This window comes from Pempheris klunzingeri, chromosome 3 (assembly GCF_042242105.1).
Source record: "Pempheris klunzingeri isolate RE-2024b chromosome 3, fPemKlu1.hap1, whole genome shotgun sequence".
Taxonomy (NCBI): domain Eukaryota; kingdom Metazoa; phylum Chordata; class Actinopteri; order Acropomatiformes; family Pempheridae; genus Pempheris; species Pempheris klunzingeri.
Genome location: NC_092014.1, coordinates 22,535,001 through 22,556,975, shown reverse-complemented (window position 1 = coordinate 22,556,975; position 21,975 = coordinate 22,535,001). Strand labels below are relative to the sequence as shown.

The following is a 21,975-nucleotide window of genomic DNA, read 5'->3' as shown; positions in this document are numbered from 1 at the left end:
CCTTACTATGTGTACTCAGACAGTTAATAATAGGGCAACACCATCTGACTATGTTGTTGTTAAAGACCAATGTTCCATACAGCAGCGATAAAAGAGAAGAAGAGCAGAAATAAGACAGCATTCGAGCTTGCGCCGCTTAATCTCCCCTCCTCCGGCTCAGCCTAACTGACATTTTCTTAATTTATTCCTCTCAGGATTCCAACATTTTAATTAGGTCACTCCAAATCTCCTCCCACGCAGCGTTATTCCAAAAAACTTTTTTTTTTTAATTTCATCATGTTTGTCATTCGCCCCCTTCGTCTCTCATTCTCTCTGCTGCTTTCTTTTTCGTACTTGTCAGTTTTGCTCAGCGGGTTATCTTACTAATGATGTAGGCTGGTTTTTGCCAAAAGTAAATACTGCAGAGGTAAACGCATAATTGAATCGAGGAATTAAATGGGCAGGTTTAAATAAAGAAGCTTCTCTTCAATGCCTGTGTGGTGGAAGAAAATTAGAAGATTTGTGCAAAAAAAAAAAAAAAAGTATGTTTATGTAGGTCTATGTGTACAGTACACGCCGGGTTCATGTTTTACATAAGTGTGTTCTTGAGACCGTTCATGCTTATGTGTGTGTGCTGACTGAGTGTGTTCGTTCTCTACCGTAACACAAAGAGTGTATAATCCGTAAGTTGTTCCTCAGTGAACCAGGAGTCCTGGCTTATCGCCAGCCTCAATAGAAACAAGAGGAAATTACTTTTCTACAAAGCGTCTGACAAGGCAAAATCTCTTACACGTTTTCCATCGGCACAGCAGGACATTTACTATGACTTAAGTGCTTTGCTGAAGGGTTCTAACAAACAACTGAAGCACAACTCTTCTGGTTACAATTCTCTTTTACAGTCGGCCAGTAGTTTTAAGCGCCCTGACGTACCAAACTGACTGAAGTCTGTTGGGCGTGGGTGTCTTCAGCAGACCGTCACCCGGTAACTTTGGAGGCATGTACCATTTGACCTTATTATCCATGATGATGTTGTTTTCCTGGATTGAGATTATGGCCCACTGTTACTTATGTATCAGCTGTGGTTTCTGTTGTGTGTTCCAACTTTAACAGCAGCGAGACATTTGATCACTATGAATGTGCCAGTTCTTTAAGGTCAGGAGTGTTATCATCAAAACAACACACTGACATCAGGTTTGCTTTACTTAACCACAGAATTACATATTAGAGATGTCCAGTTCATTACAAATACTTGCTCGTTGATACAGGAGTACAATATGATGCTAGGGCATGAGATGGAGATAAAAAAAAAAATGTAGTCAATTAATCGATAAGTCATCTTTTAAGTAAAAATGCCAAACATGCTGGTTCTAGCTTCGCAGATGAATTAATGAAAACAAAAGTTAGTTGGTGTAGCTTTTTACAGTTTATCCTCATTTTCTGTGCCTATGACAGGTGGAAAAACACACCGTGAGACGTGAGGGACGTGTCTTTCTGGAACAAGCTGATGGTGGGACACGTAAATCAGGCAGAGAGATGGAGATGAAAACAGGCAATTGAAATTACAGGAAAAATAACAAATGATTTATTTTTCTTGACACACCAATGCAGTTCTTTTAGATCTTACAGGCTTGACAGTTCTGCTGGTACCCTCTGACGTACAATGCAGGAAAAAACATCCCTATGTTTCATTAATGACTGCATCGAGAGTCGCTCAATTAATGAATTTCCTGGCTAAGTTTTGTCTACTTCTACTTTTCCTGTTATGGGGACAGGATGTAGCCAGAGGAAATTCATGGCATCCATGTTTACTCACTCATACATACACTATATATACAGTTGCACTCAAAATTATTCAACTCCCATTGCAAATTAGCTGTTTTGGGAAAATGTACAAACTTTCACCTGTTCAATGAACAACTCAAACAAGAGCAATTGAAATAGCTCAACACAACTAATATTCTAGGTGGTTTCTCCAAATTAAACACAATGTACCACTTTTAATGACTGCTGCAGTCTCAAAATTATTGAAACCCTGAATACAATCCTTTATAAGACAAATCAGGTGCTGTCTCAAGCACGCCTGATGCTAGAGGTTTGTTCAGTGACATTTGGACAAGGAAAAGGATACAAAAAGACAGCAAAGGCACTGAGTGTTCCTAGAGAAAGTTTTGAAAGCCTAGTTCACAAGTTCAGAGCTAAAGGAACACTGGCTGCACTACCTGGACCTGGAAGAAAGATGAAGCTATCAATGGCTGCCACCAGATTTCTGAGGAGGCAGGAGGCCAAAACCCCTCAAGTGACTGCAGCAAGACTTGGTGGCAGCAGACACTGAGGTTTCAGTCTTTACAGTAAAGCACATACTAAAAGCTGAGGGCCTCCATGTCCAAACTCCAAGACAAACACCACTACTGTCCCAAAAGCACAAGACAATGTGTTCAAAACCACATAAATAAGCCACAGAAGTTTTGGGATTCTGTTCTGTGGAGTGATGAAACAAAACTGGAACTTTTCAGGTCCATGGATCAGCAGTATGTCTGGAAAAAAAAGAATGAGAAATACGCTGAAAAGAACACCCTGCCTACAGTGAAGTATGGCAGTCGTAGGAGAAAACATCATGCCGTCTGTGAGGAAGCTGAAACTTGGGCGTCCAACAGGAAAATGATCCCAAGCATACCTCAAAGTCCATCAAAGATCGGCTTCAGAAAAAGTCGTGGCCGTCACAGATGCCTCACTTAAATCCAATAGAAAATCTCTGGTGGGATTTGAAGAAGGCGGTTGCAGCACACAAACCCACGAACATTAGAGAGCTGGAGGCTATTGCTCATGAGGAATGGACTAAGATTCCTTATGGACGCTGTCAGAAACTGATGTCTGGCTCTGCATCATGTTTGCAGCAGGTCAGAACAGCAAAAAGGTGCTCTACTAAGTACTAAAGATGCTTCTTAAGAAGGGATTGAATAATTTTGAGACTGCAGTAGTCATTAAAAGTGGCATATTGTGTTCAATTTGGAGAAGCCATCTGTAATATTAATTGTGTTGAGCTATTTCAATTATTCTTCTTTGAGTTGTTCATTGAACACAATTTTGCCAGTACACCTAATTTGTAATGGAGGTTGAATAATTTTGAGAATAAAAAGGCACAGACACTCAGGGAGTTAGGCAAATGCATATATACCTGCCATGCCTAGCACCCCAAAACTCCCTGATTCACTCATTCACTCTTCAGTCCGTCTGGCCCTCGCTGCTGCACTGGTTTAGCAGAGTGACTCTCCAGTCCTCCAGAGGAATGCCAGTATGATCCTGTTCCAGCACAGTCCGACCACCACCAATCAGACTTTCCTACCACAACTCTGAGCAGTTCATACTGCGATACTGGTTTGTTGACTGTGCTCTCTGCTGATCCATAAGAATGAGTTAGAGCTACAAGGCCCAAGGATTGCTAATCCATGACCTTCTGAGAAAGATAAGCTGAGAAAGTCGGCCCTATCGTCACCACACTGCAGTGAGGGTTACGAGGGCTGAGCTCTAGCCTTGTAGTCTTGTGTGCTCGAGGGTTTGGCTAAAGCGGCTCTCTGCAACTGCAGGATCATGCTTCTGCGCTGCATTGAGAAGAGATTCGACCAGATGAGTGCAGTAATTATGTGGTTAGCCTTGGCAAGTGGTGGAGGTTAGCTGATTATTGGTACAGCTAAAGGCCCGGAAACTGAAAGCACGGCTAGCCGGCTACAGTGGTGCACTGTGTGGCAAACCGAAGCCAGGCTGGAGCGAAACTCTCTCTGTCTGAGAGGAAACTGTTAAAGAACCATACAGAGCCCCCTCTGTGTGTGTGTGTGTGTGTGTGTGTGTGTGTGTGTGTGTGATGCAGCAAGAAGGAGTATCTTTACTGAGGAGTGTAGGGATAGCTGAGGTTCACTGGGTTCAGTCACACTGTGAAAGTAAAGAGTGTTTTGTGTTTATGTGTTTGGCTGCATGTGTGTGTGTGTGTGGGAGCGTGTGAGATTAGGCTCAATAGTGCCATGCTGTAACGGAGCAAAAAATCTATGACGCATTCAGCCAAATCACCAGCCAGTGTCTGCCCAAACACACACACACACACACACACACACACACACACACACACACACACACACACACACACACACACACACTGTCTGTTGTCTCTCTTAACCATTTTTGGTTCTCTTGATTTAAGAGTTAACTCATCCCGGAAAACCATCTACAAGCACATGTGCCTCAACAAACTTTCCCTGTTCCCACTGTATTGTGGGAAAGATTTAATGATTATATTACCATGTAAAACAAATTCTAATACAAAGTGACAGATCAAGCCTAATGCTTACTAGTACATACTGAAACCATATGGGCTTGTCACCATAGTAAAGACAGCTTCTGCTGCGCTAATCACTCCGCCATAGCAGATGCACAGACTGAGGCATTATCGGCAAAATTAAAGCTACTTTCCCCTCTTTTCACAGTGTGAAACAGCTGTCCAAAAATTTGAGAAAGCAAGCTAGAGAGAGAGAAAAGGGGAGAAAGGGAGAGAGAGACGGCAATGAGAAAATAGAGCAATGGCCGATAGCCAGACCCCGCAGCGACTCAGATCAGATCCCCTAGAGTTGTGGATTAGGTTTTTGATCCAGATTTTAGGCTGGATTTAGGGCTTTTTCCTCAAGCTGGGCCGAACTGCAATTCTGCATTTGCTTGATGATGTCATATTGTTTGTGTGTGTTTGTGGGAAACAAAGAGAGAGAAAAGTGCTCACAGCCATTGCTTGGTATTCAGAGTACGCTGCGGCCGGTGCCAGGAGCAGTTAGCCAGTCCGGCAGCATCAATTTGTCAGCATATCGCAGCAAAAAAAATTCGCTGGGGCCCCTGGGAGCCAAAGCAGGCCATTGGCAAGAGCTCAGAGGGCCTGAGGTGACCCAGCAGGTGCTAAATACACACGGCTATACTCTGATATGAAAAACACACATAGATGTACATATTATTCACAGCGAATGCACACTAATAGCGACAAGGGTATGACAAACATACATATTCAGTCCCATTTACACAGTCCTCTCCCCTCATCACCACAACACAACAACATAAGCAAACACACAGCTGCAGCATTATGTTAACAGCTGCTGTAGAGAAGGGTCAAAGACAGTGCACGTCGTGCAGCCTGTGTCCTCTGAATCATCGGGCCCGCTGCAGGCTGAGACGGCCTGTGGAGCACAACACACACACATACACACACACACTCACACACACCCACACACACACACACACACACACACACACACACACACACAATGACAGATCACCTTCCATGACCTTTGATGTTCAATGCAGCATGCACATACCTCCTCACACACACCCCACTTCTATACACACACAAAGTGTGTAGAGCCAAGGGCCACGATAAACTCACAACCCCTGCATCCATTAAACATAAGTAACATAAGTCTGTACTGGATTTCTGTGCATGATATATACAGCATGCAGTGCACATGTCTGATAGCATGAGCCCTGCTGGAAACAGTTTGATCTCAGGCATTCAACACACACATACTGCATTTATAATTCAGCATGTATGGCACTGTGGATCTCCACAGGGACTTTATTATTACTACTTGATTTTCTAAAGTAAAATAAATGTAAAGGAATTTGTCTTGCTGCAAGTGGTGTATATAGTAAAACACCATATGTAACTTTACTATAAAGGAGCAAAAAACATTTAGTTCAATCAGATAAGTTGAATATGAAACCACTGGAAGGCTACTTCGCTCTTAACCTTAATGCAAACATTGTAAATATGGCTTAGGGGTGGCAAAAAGGGTTATGTATACTTCATGCTGTGTCTCCATGGTGATTTCTATGGTTCTCTCAGCTCAAGGTCTACTTACTCGCTTATTGTGGAGCTTTCAGCCATATCACGTGATCCTCATCGGCAGATGACGCTCAGTATAAAGGTTTAAACATCTCAAATTCCATGACTCAAATGATCGAACTCCATCTGCTAATGAGGACCATGTGATGCAGTTAAAAGCTCAAGAATAAGGAAGTGTGTGGACCTTGAGCTGAAATTGTTCAATCAACTGCTGGTTTAAACCTCAAAAAACCTGTAAAACCTGGTTTTAGCAATCTGGATAAGACTAAGCTCATCCGGGATGAGCTTAGTAAAAAGCTTTAGAAAAAAACAAATATATTGTTTGAATAGAAACTGAGACACTGTGGGAGACACATTTGTGATCGTTGTCCGTTATTTGTGCAGGTGCATCCTCAAATCAAAACACACAGCAAACCCTGTAATAATGATGCACACTGAGGTGAAAGTCTGACGCCGGTAATGTGGGGGATATATTTTATCACTCCTGTTTCAAATTGCCAGTGATTAGATAGAGATGCCAAATCCAGTAGAGTAGTAAAAAGCGGCTGTGCCCTCAACAACTGGGATAATTCAAATGACAGAGACTCGTGGTTGCAATAACATAGACAATCAGAACCCTCGATAATGATCTAACCATGTTTTCTGGGATACAAATAACCATTATCAGGTTTTCCTATGTTTGTGTAAAGGTCATATCCTAACAGTTAAAAGTAACTAATAACCTGCTACTTTTACTGGGTACCAAGCATCACTGTAGCCAGCAGTCTGGTTTTCAGCAATTAAAAAAAAAAGACCAATATATTGTTTGGATAGAAACTGAGACACTGTGTGAGACACATTTGTGATCGTTGTCTGTTATTTGTGCAGGTGCATCCTCAAATCAAAACACACAGCAAACCCTGTAATGATGCAGGTAATGTGGGGGATATATTTTATCACTCCTGTTTTTATATATATATATATATATATATATATACACATACATATTTTTCCCTCATGTATATATATATGTATGTATGTATGTATGTAGGTATAAGCTATATTCCTAGTCTATTATGGCAGCAGAACAGTTCTGAGAACCTAATAAACCTCATGCTCATTAATCTCCATTGCTGCCATTGGACAATATGCCAGTGAAAATATAGTCCTATTCCTTTGATTATTCTTCTCACCTTAGAGCAACATCAGGCAAATAGTTACCAACTCATTACAGTCCTCCTCTATTGCTGTTAAATTGCAGTCATTTGTGTCTTTTAGGCAAATAGACCAAGTGCTACGCAAGCAGATGTGCCCTGGCTGAATTATAATTGCCTTGACCAAATCTCTTTCTCAGCAGTTAAGACAATTATGTCTGCATACACTTTATGCCTCTGGAGTTCACGCCTATGTGCAGGACGCTAATATTAATAAACACACTAAGTCAGTCACACACCGAAGTACTTCCATACAGCATACACTGCGCACCAGCTACTTGCTGCTATTTTGCACAGACAGGTATGGTATGTGGTTGGTGTACTCACATTTCAGCCCGATAGAAGCAGCCATGACTTGTCCAGAGATTACCTCATAAAACCATGTATCAACCTTAGTGGAGGGCTGCCGTGAGACTTACTTGGCCCCCTGTGAGAAAAAGATGTACTCATCCATCCTGTGGATAAACTGAGAGTTACATAAAGAGATTGATGTACGCCTTTCTGTTAAAGTAAAACAGATTTCACTCAAAGCAGTTCAGTGGGGAACATGAGGATAAAGAGAGGAGTAAAAAAAAAAAAAGAAATCTTAAAACACCCCAAAAACCCCACCCCCCATCCACACCCGAAAACTAGAATGAACATTCACAGAGAGAGTGAGAAAAAAGACCAGTATTGTTCTTTGTTTGAGCTCTCTCTCTCTCTCACACACACACACACGCACACGCACACACGAACACGCACACACACAGGCACAGGCACACACACTCACTCACACACACACACACACAAATACAGTGCTGACACCAATAAGCAGTCAATGATTTTCCTAATGGTTCTCTTCTATGGAAAGGCAATTCTCATGAGGATGGTTAAAGCACTGAAAGCCATGTGTAAACTCCCTCCCTACCAGTAGCCCACACACACACACACACACACACACACACACACACACACACAGGCACATACACGAAAACGCACACCAGTCTAAAGCCCATCTTGGCAAGCACTCCCTTTCCTTTAACCTCTCTTTCTTTTATATCTGAGTCTGTGTGTCTCGAAGTCCTTTAACCCTCCGTCTCCATTTTTTCCCCTTTACGCCACAAAGTCTTTTTTACTTTCCTTATAATTTAACCAACTTTCCAATATTGCTCAGCTACAGTTTCACCGTCTCATCCTTTTGCACATTTACATGAACATGCACACAGACACACATGCACACACACACATTCCCTCACCTTAAACAAATGGCCTGCAAATACCATGGAGGGAAACACAGAGGCTTTCATGCCCTGTGAAACTTGTATGTGTATGTGGGGAATGCATGAACAGGAGAATATTCTGCAACAGAAAGGAGAGAGTAACAGAGAGTGCTTTTTGGTTTAAATGTTCAAAGTGTTTGATATTCAGATCATTTTCCTAAAAGGACACTCAAACTGTTGCACAAAAATTATCAAGCCTCCCCGCTTCCTGCCACAGAAACATGAATGCCTTAAGTACATAGCAAAAAGGCATTCGACATTGTGCTCACACGATCACCCATCCTAATTATCTTCTCTTCCCCAGCTCCCCCACTCGCCTCCTCTCCCCCCCTACACATACACACGCACACATTTTTTTTTCCGTACATTGTAATTTCTGTATACCTCTGAGGCATGCCGTCCAATGAAATGGAACAGAAACGGGAAGGATGGTTGGAGACAGATGAGAGGAGTGAGTAGCGGCGAGGACGGAGCGAGAGGAAAGTGAAAGAGAGAGGAAATGGGAATAAAATAAGTGGAACGAGAGCAATTGACGAGAGAGAGTAAGAATCGAGTGAAAGAGCAGGTCAACTCCGGCGGCGGCAGCGTGGAAGCGTCTGCGGAGCGTTGCTGATGTGATGGCACGATGATGATGGTGTTGATGATTCACCGCTGGTAGGAAATCAGAGAGAAGAACGTATTATTATCAAGCAGCTCAATTACAGCGCAATTTCTCCCCGGCAGCGACAGCCTCTGCAGGGCTCCTCATTGAAGCTGATTTGGGAGGCCTGCGGCGTCTGGAGGGCCAGCAAGCGACTCAGTGGTGCGGTGAGACTTCCCCACTCGAGGAGGGAAGAAAAGAGGAGGCAGGAGAGGACGACCGGGGAGAGGAGGAGTGGGGGCACGCGGGGATGAAGTGGGAAGTAGTCAAGGAGCAGGATGCAAACGTGACAAAGTTAATGTGAGCGTCTGCGTTGAGACCTCACAAGCTCCGCACTTGAGGCGTTTTGTCGGAGCGCAGACAGGCAGGAGGGACAGACAGGATCTAAACTGCACTGCTGAGGGAGAAAACACCTGCTCAGTAATGAGTACGCGGTCTCCGGCTGGTCCTGGTGGTTAACATGAATACTGAAGAGCAGCTATTCAAGTGGTGCACAGAGTGTTTTATAATTTTATTTACTCTCATAGTGTGTGTGTGTTGTGCATGAGCCAAGGGGGAAGGAGCAGGGAGATAGAGACCTTCGTGTGCGTGTATGCTTGTGTGTGTGTGTGTGTGTGTGTGTGTGTCAGAGGGAGATTGTGTGGGTGAGTGTTTTTTGTGATGTGGGAAGTAAAGAATTTTATGCATTCTGTAGGTGTGCACATTTAGCACAGGGGGGACGCTGAAGAGTGTGTGGGAGTGTATATAAACGTGTATGAATTTGTGTGGATGTGCAGCAGGTGTGCACATCTAACTCGTATGCCCTGGCTGTCTCTACTGTGCCGTACAACATCCCCTACAGTGGCTGCCTTGAGGCAAAGGCAACCTCAGCTGAGCTGTATCACTGACCTCTCAGCGAGGAATTACTCCGTGACCTTGACCATGAACCCAAACCTAGATTCTCTCACATACAACATGCTGGAACTGTTGTCATGAGTATGTAATGGGTGAAACGTGCAGTAATTCTGTAGCTATGACCTTGTAGGTCAAACACCACCCTATTACCACACTTAAGGTTTTATTACAGGAGATACATACCACTTGAATCGTAATGTCAACAATGTTTCCATTAACAGAGCTTTAAAACTGCACTAATCACTATTCTAATGTAATAACATGATCTACTGACTTTGTAAAATGAAAGGTGTCACTTGTAAAGGTGAACCCACAGATTATTATCCCCCAATACTGCCGTTCCACTCGGCTCTGTGGGACATTATAGCATCTTTCAGCTAATTATTTTGGTTTTGTGACTCACAAAACCGTTTCCAGACGCAGCTAGAAGCTATTTTCAGAAGTAAAGTTGATAAACCCGCTATGCACTACCTGCCCAGCAAGCAGCAGACTGAAAAATTAAGCGAATAGATGGTGAACATAATAGAACATTTAGCAGCTAAAAAGGCAGACATTTCCATCAGTGGGTGGTGGAAACCAAAAGCAGAGCAAAATGGAGAGTGACTATTGGTAACACAACTCCAAATGAATCGTAATGTTTCTGGATGTGTAAATAAGAAAGTCTTTGATTGCCAATGACAACTTGTTTGTCATTTCAACCTTGCCTCCAAATCAAGTCAATTAGAGGGGCACTCGGGGAGCACAGCCCTGATATGAGAACCTCCAAGCACAACCACTAGCCTTTATACGTGTAAGGATTGTTGAGGTGGCTGTTAGTCGCACCACACCCTCTACTTTGCCATAGACACCAGTGCTACAATGTGATCAACGTTATTGCTGGTTTGTGAGTTGGATCCAGATCCGCTCCAAAATTTTATGGAATCTTCCTTGGCCCACACTACACCCTACCACGAAGTTTCATAAAAATTGGATGTGCAGTTTTTCAGTGATCCTGCTGACAATCAAACAAGACAAATGGCACCAAAGACATGACCTCCTTGGCAGAAGTGATAAAAGAAAAAAAACCAAAAACAGACATTTGATGCCAGGTTACGATACTTAAATACTAGCACTGTTTGTTTGAATCAGAAAAGCATTGGTGTTCAGTGCCCAGCCCTAGTATCATCATTACATTAAATGGAAAAAGGGTAAAAGCCCATTGGATAGTTTGTTACAAATTTCTCTGCATTTATGATGATGATTATATCCTTGGCCGGTCTGAGAGTCTGTAGGGTTGAGCAGCATTACAAAACAGAACAAAAGTTCTCCTCATTTCAGCCACTCTGAAATGCTATCCAGATGTGGATAATACGAAGAAACATTTAACAGAGGCAAGTATCCATCAGGGTGAATAATTAAACCAGTGGAATAACAACCTGTTTCAAGTGGCAGTGGAGAGCTTGGATTATTGGGCAGATTCCCTCAATCGTCCTCTGCAGTGTAATCCTAAATCAGAGCTCTTATTTAGAGATGCTTAACAAAACCAGCTTGATCAGTGTCTTGGCATCAGCTTACCTCTAAATCCTAAACTTCACCAACAGAGGGGAAAATTACAGACCTGATCCCTGTATCCGTGGAGGCCATTTGGACTCAGGTTAGTTTCCAGAAACTCCAACCACACAGTCTTTGCCAGCTGGGCCCAAGCTACACTAACAAGCCTTCAAACCAAACCGGGTTCCCCTGAGGATTACGCCGGGATTTGAGTCGACGTCGGATTTGTAGAAGGGATGAGGCGTTTATCTTTTTCTTTTCCCCCCCCCAACACCTCTTCCCCCTGCTTTCCTCTGTCTTGCATATCTGTCTCTCTTTCTCTGCCTGTCTCTATCTCTCTTTCATTCTTTCTAGTCTCACTTTTTCTGTTTATCACAGATAGAGACAAGTCTTCTGGGCTGCTGGCATTCGGCCCCAGTAGTAAGAAGCAAAAAAAGGAAGAGGAGGAGGAAGGAGAAGAAGAAAAGCGCCGCTGTCAGTTCCTCTTCTCTTGCTCCACAAGACTGGAAGGACAAAAGCTTTCCCTGACAGGCCGATCGCCCCTATCTCTACCCAGCTGACGTGTCATCACCCTGTGTCTTCACCACACTGCCACATACCCTTTTCTCTTTCTGTCACACACCCCCCTGTCTTATTAGAATAACACAATAGATGGGGATTAGTGTATGGTGTGTAGAGGAGGAGATAGCAAGGCAGTAGCTCATGCTCAGTGTCATAAATCTGTGTGGGTGTGATTACATGTTCATGTGCATCTGGGTGTTACATGTAGATCAGCATGTTGCATGTCCGTGTCGCGGCACTGCAGCAATTTCAGAGAAGTGAGCAATCTGCCGTATGCTTCCCCAACAACGAGGTTGTCAAGTGTTTTTCAGTGTGATGTGACCGTAATGGTGGAGACCCCCTCCTGTCTAATGATTCCCCTACAGAGGCCTGTTTATGGTGAATGCTGCAGGGCTACAATATAGATGCTACATTGACATGCAGTACATACATTAATCTGACCTGATCACAAAACGCAGCTTCTCAATGTGTCACACCTAAGAGCTCAGCAGCTGACATCATTGGGAGACATTTTACCTGTGTCCAAAACAAACCTTAATCCTCCCAGAAATATCAGTCTCTCACTATACTGAAATGAAATCAATAAAACCCCCTACACGGTTTACAACCCTCTGCTGGCTATAGTGGTAGCTAAAGTTGTATCTTAGTTGCAGTAATTTCCATGTTTCAGGCTTGTAAGGAATCAGCAAGTTAAAAAGATGCATGAGCTGAATACATAAGTTGAAAATCTGACTTTGTAAGGCATAATTAGAGAATAAACTTGCAGAGGTACTGCATACTTAAACGTGTTTATTGAGCTGTAAACTAAATGATATGACTGTACTGTAACATTTCAATGCCGGTGTTAATATTGGCATTTCTCATTAGACACATAAAAGAATCCACATTTTATAGATTGAAAACACAACACAACAAACCATGTGACTATTTTAAGATCAGCTTCAAACTTGCAAGGCCAATGCTGAGATGGAATGGAGCAGTTGGGACCAATCTACGTTGTGAATTTTAGAAATAAAAAAGAAGAAAGAAAGAGAACGTTAACGGCCACCTCAGTGAAATACATGCTGATCGGGACTCATGATTCACAGCAGTTTATGCTTTGTAGAGTTAGTAGTTAGAACATAAGCCTTCTAAATAACGTTGACATTATGTTACCAGAGACTCGTCACTCACAGGGGTTATGCTATGGAGAGAGAGGGAGAGTGGAGAGCCTCGGGCATTACTGGGGCTGCAGCCAACAGCTTGAAGTGATAACGGCAAATTGATGCAGCTCAGGACCACGGTCCTCCACCACACTAATGTCTGCTTCAGGGGACTCTGGAGGGCAAAGATCCTCCACCTCCAAAGAAATCTCTGTGGCATTGGAGCCTTGCGATTCTGTGTCGCTCTCCATTTTACTCTTACCAGGGGATCATATCGCTGAGCCGCTCCTGTCTCACACAGCTCCCTCAGCCCCTGCCCACTTTTTGTAAGCATTTTCCCAAAATATGCATTGGATGGAGTTAGGCTCAGACTTGGGGCGAAGTTGCACTTTACTGGCTTGAAAGTGAATTTCTTCAAATCTACCTTTCTTTGAAAAGATAATCCAGCATTTTATTGCTTCAGTTCCATAAAGTTGGGGAACAAATCAAATCTGAGTTGCAGAGGTTGAGATGACCTGACTTTTAGTCCCCAGTGTGGGTCAAGATCCAATACATTTCTGGATCCTACATGTCTTATAATACAATTGGAGTCTGCCGTTAAACCCTCCCTCGTTGGCAACAGTCACGTCTTCCTCCAGGTTGTAGCACGGATTCCTGTTGTAAATCTGAAGTCTCCAAACCCAGGCCAAGTTTTCAGGGGCTTTAAATTCACTTTTCTAAGTTCATGTGCATGGGCTTAAAAATAACAATCCAATCATATGATACCCTGAGTTTTAGTTTTCACAAGCAATTCCTTTGTCTTTTAGGTATTGAAAATTGTACCTAAAGCCCAATATCACATCCCATCTGAAACTGTCTCCAGTGGCGAATGAAAACGACAACCAGTGCGTTCTCCCACATTCAGTGACTGATTCTCTGAATGTGCACTAAGAAAGAACGAGACACAGATCAAAGTTTAAGTCTACACTAATCTTCCAGCCACTAATATGAATATACAATACGGTCATTTGAGGTACATTTTTAAAAAACGGTTCTTTTTATTGAGCAGTGTAATGATGATAAATTCTAAATTATGTAATTTAAGTGCAGCGTTTAACAGCAGTTGGCACTGATGTCTTTTTATAAAATGCAGCAGATCTATTTAAGGGGATAACCCTGCAACTGCTGAGCAGCATGGGAGTTGAGCGATTGGCCTAATAACCCCTCCATATGGTGATGGTCTAGTCCAAACCTGTGTGTGTGTGTGTGTGTGTGTGTGTGTGTGTGTGTGTGTATTTGAGTGTGTGCAGCCTTTTAGCTCTGCGCTAAATATCAACATGGATACCCGACTTCAGATAAAACTAATTCAGCACCCCCCCCCCCCCCCCCCCAGCCTATCTCTCTCTCTATGTCTCTCTATCTGTCTCTCTCTCTCTCAGGGCTGTCTGCTAAGCCTCTTACCTATGGGATTATTGGCAACGCTAGGTATTATATAGTTTCATTCATCTGGATGATGCGTTATTAATGTGTTGGGGAATGAAACCATCTGTAACGGCGGCGGGGGATGATGGGAGGATGAGGACAAGATTGGTGGGGGAGAGAGGCAGGCGAGTTGGCTGGGCTGGAGTTGTGGTGATGGCGTTGTGTTTATTGTGTGTGTGTGTGTGTGTGTGTGTGGAGGGAGTTTTGACATAGAGCGATGCAACTCTAATTGGTGGTAATGGTGAGGTTTGTTTGAACAGACTTGACAGGAGAGAGATGAACGGTAGTTATCAGCTTTGATTTTGAAGTTTTACTGATGAGGCGCACACAAGGCATCAAGCCGAGCGCAAAGCACACACAGACATGCAGAGATACACACAGCCTAACAGAGGAGAAATGATAGGAAATTGTGTCTGTTGAACCCCTTTCAGACATTCACATTACTCTGTAAATACAAAAAAAGCTGGAGTTAATTTTCGCCCTACTTCGCCCCCTTTCAGAAATCACATCTGTTACATTTTCCATTTTCATATTTCTATTCAAGTGGTGGGTTTTAGGATTTTCATACAAACGGACAGGTGACAAATAAAAGGAAAAATCAGATAAATGACTGGAGAGACACAACAACAGGTGTCAGCTGATTCCACGCAGGACATAAGTGGTCACATAAGCTATGGCCTTCCCAGGCACCGGGATCTAAACCCAGCTGAACTCCTACACCAGAGCAAGATTTTTGACTCGGCACCACCATCATAAAAAACACCAAATGAAGGAGTGTCCTGCGGTTGGCATGTTTGAAACTCAGTACAGTATTAGAGAATCTATGACAAAAGAGTCCTGAAGCTGTTCAGGAGGCTCGCGGATTACTGATTAATGTACAGACATCAGAAAAAACGCTTGTCAGAATTGTCAGAAGTGATGTCTTCAAATTGCTTGTTATTGTCCGACCAACAGCATAAAACAAGATATTCAATTTACAATTAAACAAAGCAAGGAATAATTGGCTTTTTGGTTTGTTAAATGACTTAATTAACGATTAATTGAAAAGCTCCATTTTCTTTTTACGACTGCAGGAGCTATTTTAATGTGTACATATTGTGCTAAAGTTAAACCCTCAACAATGCAATGAACTTGATGATGCGGTTTGCCCTGTTACACATAATACCATAATGGAACTTGCTCTGCTCTCATCTCCTAAGCAAGAGTCGACATGATCGGCAGGACTGTGTGAGTCACAGCAGTGTGTTTTCGGCTCCCCGGTGTAAGTGCGGCACTTCTACCATCCTGACACTTGTCGAATAGTTAAATGGCTATTCCTCCTTCACACAAAGTCAGCAGAGAGGACAGAGGAGGATGGAGAGAGAGAGGCTGATTACATGGATACCACACTGAAGAGGCCTGCAGCACATTCAGCACCTGTGCTAGAAGGAGTGTTTCACAGGGACTTGTCTGTGCTGCGGTGTTTGAGCTGCTATGGAAACCTAAACGTTCAGTCTACAAACTACACAACGCCTGAAGTTTTAGGATTCCATGCCGCTATTCTGCATAGGAGCAGGATCAGCTCGGTGAAATAGCACGGCCGAGTTTTAACGGTATGCAGCATTATGATAATAATAAAATGTTTTTCTATCGTGGGTGTTGAGGGATGGTGTCATGTATACAAATTACACTTCAACATCAAAGTATCCGGGGTTTTCGATGTGCCTCTTTCAAGTCTGAGGTGCATACTTCTTCTCTCAGATCTCAATATGTTCCCACCTCTCTCCGAGACTAACAGCCCTTGAAAAAGAAGCTCGCTGTGTGCAAAAACACGACAGATGGATGGACTGATGGGCAGGCTGTACTTTACTTTTCCCTCATTACAGGTTTTACAGAGTAATACTTTATTGATGTAATGATTGGGACGTTTGAAATTTGAAATCACACAGTGCATCTTCTGGGCGTCTCTGGACTGTAATTATGTATGTTCAAAGGTCTGTTTAAAGCAGAATAGCTCACACTCCGAGATGATTTACTTTCGGGGAGTGCCAATTTACCTGCCAATTACCACCGCTGAAGTGGCTTTGCTATGATATAAACACCAGCAGCGACAGTGACTGGCACAAAGCACAATGGGACTGGAACAAACCACAGTGCCAGCAACACAATGCGAGAAATAACTGAATGTGAAAGTTTAGTGTAGTTACAAAGCAAATGAGGACTTTCAGGCGACAGCAAATGGGAAGAATGAGCTAACAGCTTACTTCAGTGTGGCTCCTCTACATATTAGGACTGTCACTGTAAAAAAAAAAGTCAGATAAAAACCAGACTAATGCAGAGTTGACATTGTTGCTCTGCTGCCTCGCTTGAGTGACGTGGTAAGTTACATTTTACAAAGTCAGCCTTTTTTTGTTGTAATAATCTTTGGTGTCAAGTCCAAAACGCTTCCTCACATAACTTCTCCTAAAAGTTTGTAGTCATGGTTACCCATTCTGTGCGATTATATTAGCAAAGGGAACAATGTCCCTGTCGTGGGACTAATAAAGGAATAAAGGAATATCTTAATAATCACATTTTTCTGAGAGCGGCAGCAGTACATAATAGATGAGACTGACTGTACACTTTCCAAAGAGCCCTCATTGGAGTACTTATACACAGTACATTTTCAGCATGGAAGCTCATTCTTCAAACGTGAATGTGAAAAACTAGCAATTTTTTTTTCACACATACTCTCACTTTGGAACTTGAGCAGATCATTACAAATTAAAAAGTGCTCCCACCTTAAGAGTGTAGTTTGAATTACAATTTTAAACTGACGGAAAATGGCTACACTCACTCACACACCTCACGACCCCCCCTTGTCACAACCTACGTCGTAACACCATTGAAAAAAAAAAAAAAAAAAAAGAACTCAGGACTACTTTGCATGTGAGTGTGTGTAGCTACAAATATACATGTGTATGTGGGTGTGCTTGTGGGTGCGTGCTTGTGGAACATCTACAAGCATAAATACATAATTTTGGATGCGTGAATGCCAGTGTGTGTGTGTGTGTGTGTGTGTGTGTGTGTGTGTGCGTATGTGTGAGTCAGCACTGTGATCATGGACACAGTGGGATGAATCACATTGTGGTTGTGGTGGTGGTTGGAGAATAGACTGGTAGCAACAAAAGATTTCAGCAAAGCTCCTAAATGCAAAACATATGTACGACGCATTGTTACTTGTACTGTGCACCATTACAATTTAAACGCTAATCCCAGCACGATTGGAGTCTTTAGCAAGTTATTTCATATTCAATCCCTTTAAATGTTCATTCTGGCTGCCTTTACCAAACATCTAAGAGCTCATTTAGTCTTATTAAACCCTGAAGAACAACTTCAGAGACTCTGATTGCAGTTAGTACTCCTTCCACTATATGGGAATAACAAGTGTTATATAAGAACATCAATATCAGGGTATTTATGGACACATATGGGGACCCCCACAGACCTGATGGGGCGGGAGTTGGAGCCTTTCTTCCATTTTCTGCTCCTTTAAGTTCTGTGTTTTCCCAAACATCTTCTGTCAGTCACAAACTACTCAATTAACATCTGCTGGCACTCAATTCTTTGTAGAAATTAGGCCTGCAGCAAAGCCATGTGAGCCACTGTGGGAAAATAACTGCAGTGAACATCTTAATAATACATCATACAATATAGAATATGTGTGGTTAAGCTTGCCATGGATGTATCATCACCACACTGTGGAACCGTGTAGAAAAAAAGAGGTAAATGTGCATTTTCACATGGTTTGTAATGCTATCTTTGCCATAGGAAACCATTAGGAAAAGTCAGTGCAATGGAAAAAGTGTACATCAGAGGTAATGTTACATGTAACACCATGACTAATAGGGAAACTCCTTACAACATGTGTGAGCCGGACACCCGTCCGGCACATGGAGATCATGACAGTATACGACTACCGCAGCAGAAGGAAAGAAAGCACTGACGACCAGATGTGAAGCTCGGAGCAAGACGCTTTTCCAAAGCTTTACTCAATCCCCTGCAGGAGGTTTAATTCTGGCACAGAATCAACAGTATTTCACATCCGTCATCAGGACCGCCTTAATAAGCACCTATTAATAATAACTGTGATGCTATCTCCTGCAATAAACTGATGTCAGGCAAAGCAAGACTGAGTAATTCAAGTGTAAAAATGTCTGAGGGGGAATTTGCAACAGGTAGCTGCTGTCTGTGTGAAAGGACTTAAGAGTCACAGCTAACGTAATATCATTCATGAGCTTATATCCAAATGTAAAAGGCAGTGGAGACACGAACAGCAAGCTGCCTTGTCTGTTGGACTAGAGAGGAAAACATCCACGCTCTTGAGCAGCATTTCCCTCACTAGACACAACAGGAGAAAACCACTAATGACAACTGTAGCTCCTGCCTGCTGGGATGACACATCCCAAGCTATGCATAATGTTTCCATCCAGCATAAGTTATCACACACAAATCTGCTATTGTTATACTGTAGCTTCTGGCTCATTCTATTCTGGATCAAAGTGCTGCTCTCCCTTCTCTCAGGCGCGGCGCCTCATATAGCATTAGTTGGCGCTTATGCGTCACCCTTAGGCTGGACTGCTCTGCCTTGCCAAGCCACACACACACCACCCACGAGGGGAGAAAGAATGAAGACGCAGTGATTAACTAGATGAGGGAATGGACGTGGCCGAGGGTGACCGGTTGGACATTAAGAGTCCGAGGCCACGGAGCTGCAGAGAGCCAGTCGACAGCGTGACAGGCAGGCAGCCGACGAGCCGAGCGGCTGGTGGACTGACTGGCACGCAGGCTGTGCGAGGGGCCTCGAGGCGGAGAGGATGAAAAGCCCTTCTTTAAAAAGGTCACGGGTGGAGATGTGCGCTTTAATAGTGAAACACATTTGGACAAATGGGTGTTGACGCAGCGCCAATAGGTTCTGACACCTCTGAGCCACAGTTCCTGTCATGTCACTGCATTACTAATTTATGCTCAATCCTTATAGGAATATTGTAGCAGTTCTAACAAATAACAACAACAACACCCTAAAGTATTATAATGTAAACTCACTAATGAGCACTACAGATGCACTCTGGGTCCCTGCAGAACTATTACAGGGATATTACAGTGATTCTTCATTAGAGGATTCTCCAACTGTCCAAAAATAGTCTCGAACAGAACCCGTCCTCAGAGTGACTTTGTGCTGTGGAGATGCCAGCAGGTGGGACGACCGGCCCAACCAGATGAAGTGAGTGAGTCACTGTAAAATGTGCAGAGGAGACAGATGATACAGTGCACGGCTCGGAGTGACTGACAGAGCGCGGAGGCCACAGTGTATCACACTACATCAAAAGCCGGTTATCTACTGGTGGCACGGCGGCTGAGGAGTAGGCTATACTTGAATGGCTGGCAGCTTTGTGAAGGGGGCAAAACGCTGCAGGCTTGCCAGAAACAACTGCGTCCAATTTCTTTAGGACAGCCTGGCTGCTTGAGAGACCATGCGAGCTAAGAAGCTCAATTTTCAAGAATTTAATTCCAGACATCAGGTTGTGAAAATTAATCACATGCCGCTTGGAAGCACTGTGAGAGTACAGAAACCTGCCTGGTGTGCAGCCCCGGGGCACAGGGAGCAGTCAGTGGAGTCTGCAAATAAACATTTAGATTTTTTGGGGAGCTTAAATATTCAATAGGCAGGGCAGAGCATCGGCTCCTCCACCTCTGCACGGACACAGCCCCACATTTACCTTATTCATTCTGTGTGTGAGATGCTGTTTGCTTTGGCTCCACAATCTCATCCATCTTGACCTTTGTGTGTCATGTTGCCACTACCAATAAAGCTGTTTGTGCTCTCACAAACAACAGATGACTCTAATCTTTGCGCTCTCATCAAAAGCAGCTCTGCAAATTAGGTTATGTTTCAATTTGGCCCTGCTCAGACAGTAGCTGCTGAGCCATGCAGCTACTGTATTTGACTTAAAATACCAAACAGACCGTGACAGGTACAGACTACGGCCCCAGTCAGCTACTATCTTGTGGAAGGATTTGCCATCATTCTGCCCTGGAGTGAACTACACCGCTGAGTTCACATTTCACACTCAGCTTTGGCATTTTTAAAGTGGACTCCGTGCGCGCATTCAAACGGCGCAATGTGGCTCCTGCTCCTCAGCTGAGGATGCTCGTCTCGCAGCATCGGAGGAGTACACAAAAAAAAAAAAAAAAAAGGGGGGGGGTGCTCATTTTGCATCTGTCTCGCTTCTGACATCCTGTCATTTCCCTACGAAGCAGCCTCCGTTCAGGTGACAGCGATCATTCATTCATTCTGAGGCCTTATTTGAGTGCTTGTCTCCCCAAAAAGCGCAAACTGTAGATGTTTTGACCTGCCTGCCAACCTCTCCGGGCTCCATCCCCGGCGAGACAGTGTCTTTCTAGCGGGGCTGTGGTGTGCATGCAGCAAACGCAGCGCCTCAGTCTTACCGGCTGCTGTATGTGGCGAGACGTCCCCTTCCCCGGCGGAGGGAGATGCTGCCGCTGCTGGACGCCGTGCTGGAAATAGTCGCTGCCGGCGGCTTTGTTGCCCGCGACCCGGTCCCTCTTCTCCCGCACGTTGGAGCCTCCGTTTTCCCTGTCTTCGCCGGAGTCGAGGCTGCTGAAGTTCCACACAATCAGCGTCTGCACCAGCAGCACCGTGAGGGCTGCTATCAGGGCGGACCGCGACCGGCGGGCCAACCTGCGAGCGCACAAGCCGCCAACCATCTTCGCACCGGGCTGCACGGAGCTGGAGGAGCGTCTGTGGCTGTGCGCAGCGCGACGCGAGGAAGGAGTGGAAGTAGAGGGAGGGGGAGGAGGATGAGGAGGAGGTGGTGGTGGTGGTGGTGTTGGTGGAGGAGGAGGGAGGGAGGCTGAGCTTTACGGTGGCGGAGGCGAGGAGGAGCGTCGACAGGGAGAAGCACAGGGCCACCGTGTGGTGAGAGTCGGTGCTCGGCGACAGACATGATGCACGACGCGCTGCCTGCAGGGATATCCTAAATGTTCATCTCTCCGCGGTAATGACCGAATACCTGCAAATGCTGAAATTTGCATTATTACAAGGCAGAGAACAGCAGTGTTATTGGGCCTCCAGGGGTTTTTTGACAGATAAGCTGATCCCAACAAGGGCGTAGCCAGGAATTCTAGCCCCCCTGATATAATATTGCCTTGAGCACCCTTTAACCATTTCAACAACACCCAATGGGATGTGGGCGCCTCTCTAACTTTGCAAAGATTATCTCCATTTTACACCCCAATGGGAAGATGATTTTCTCTCTTCCCTGCCTCCCAGGGTGGAAGTCGCAGCTGTGCGCCAGAGCTGCTGTGAATTCTGAGACTTGGCCCATTATTTTTTTCCCCCCACCAACATCCACACATCACAATTTTCACATATCTTCTCTCTTCCAAGACTGATAACACTGAC

The 21,975-nt window shown here is 44.1% G+C and overlaps 1 protein-coding gene across 1 annotated transcript in view; it reads right to left on the bottom strand.

The window, feature by feature from the left end:
• Positions 1-21,278, bottom strand: part of LOC139198576 (xylosyltransferase 1-like) — an 81,456-nt gene extending 60,178 nt beyond the window's left edge. Inside the window, exon 1 of the mRNA XM_070827466.1 lies at positions 21,000-21,278. Within this exon, the coding sequence (XP_070683567.1) occupies positions 21,000-21,278 (279 nt within the window). The remainder of the gene's footprint in view (positions 1-20,999) is intronic.
• Between the last annotated feature and the right edge of the window lie 697 nt (positions 21,279-21,975).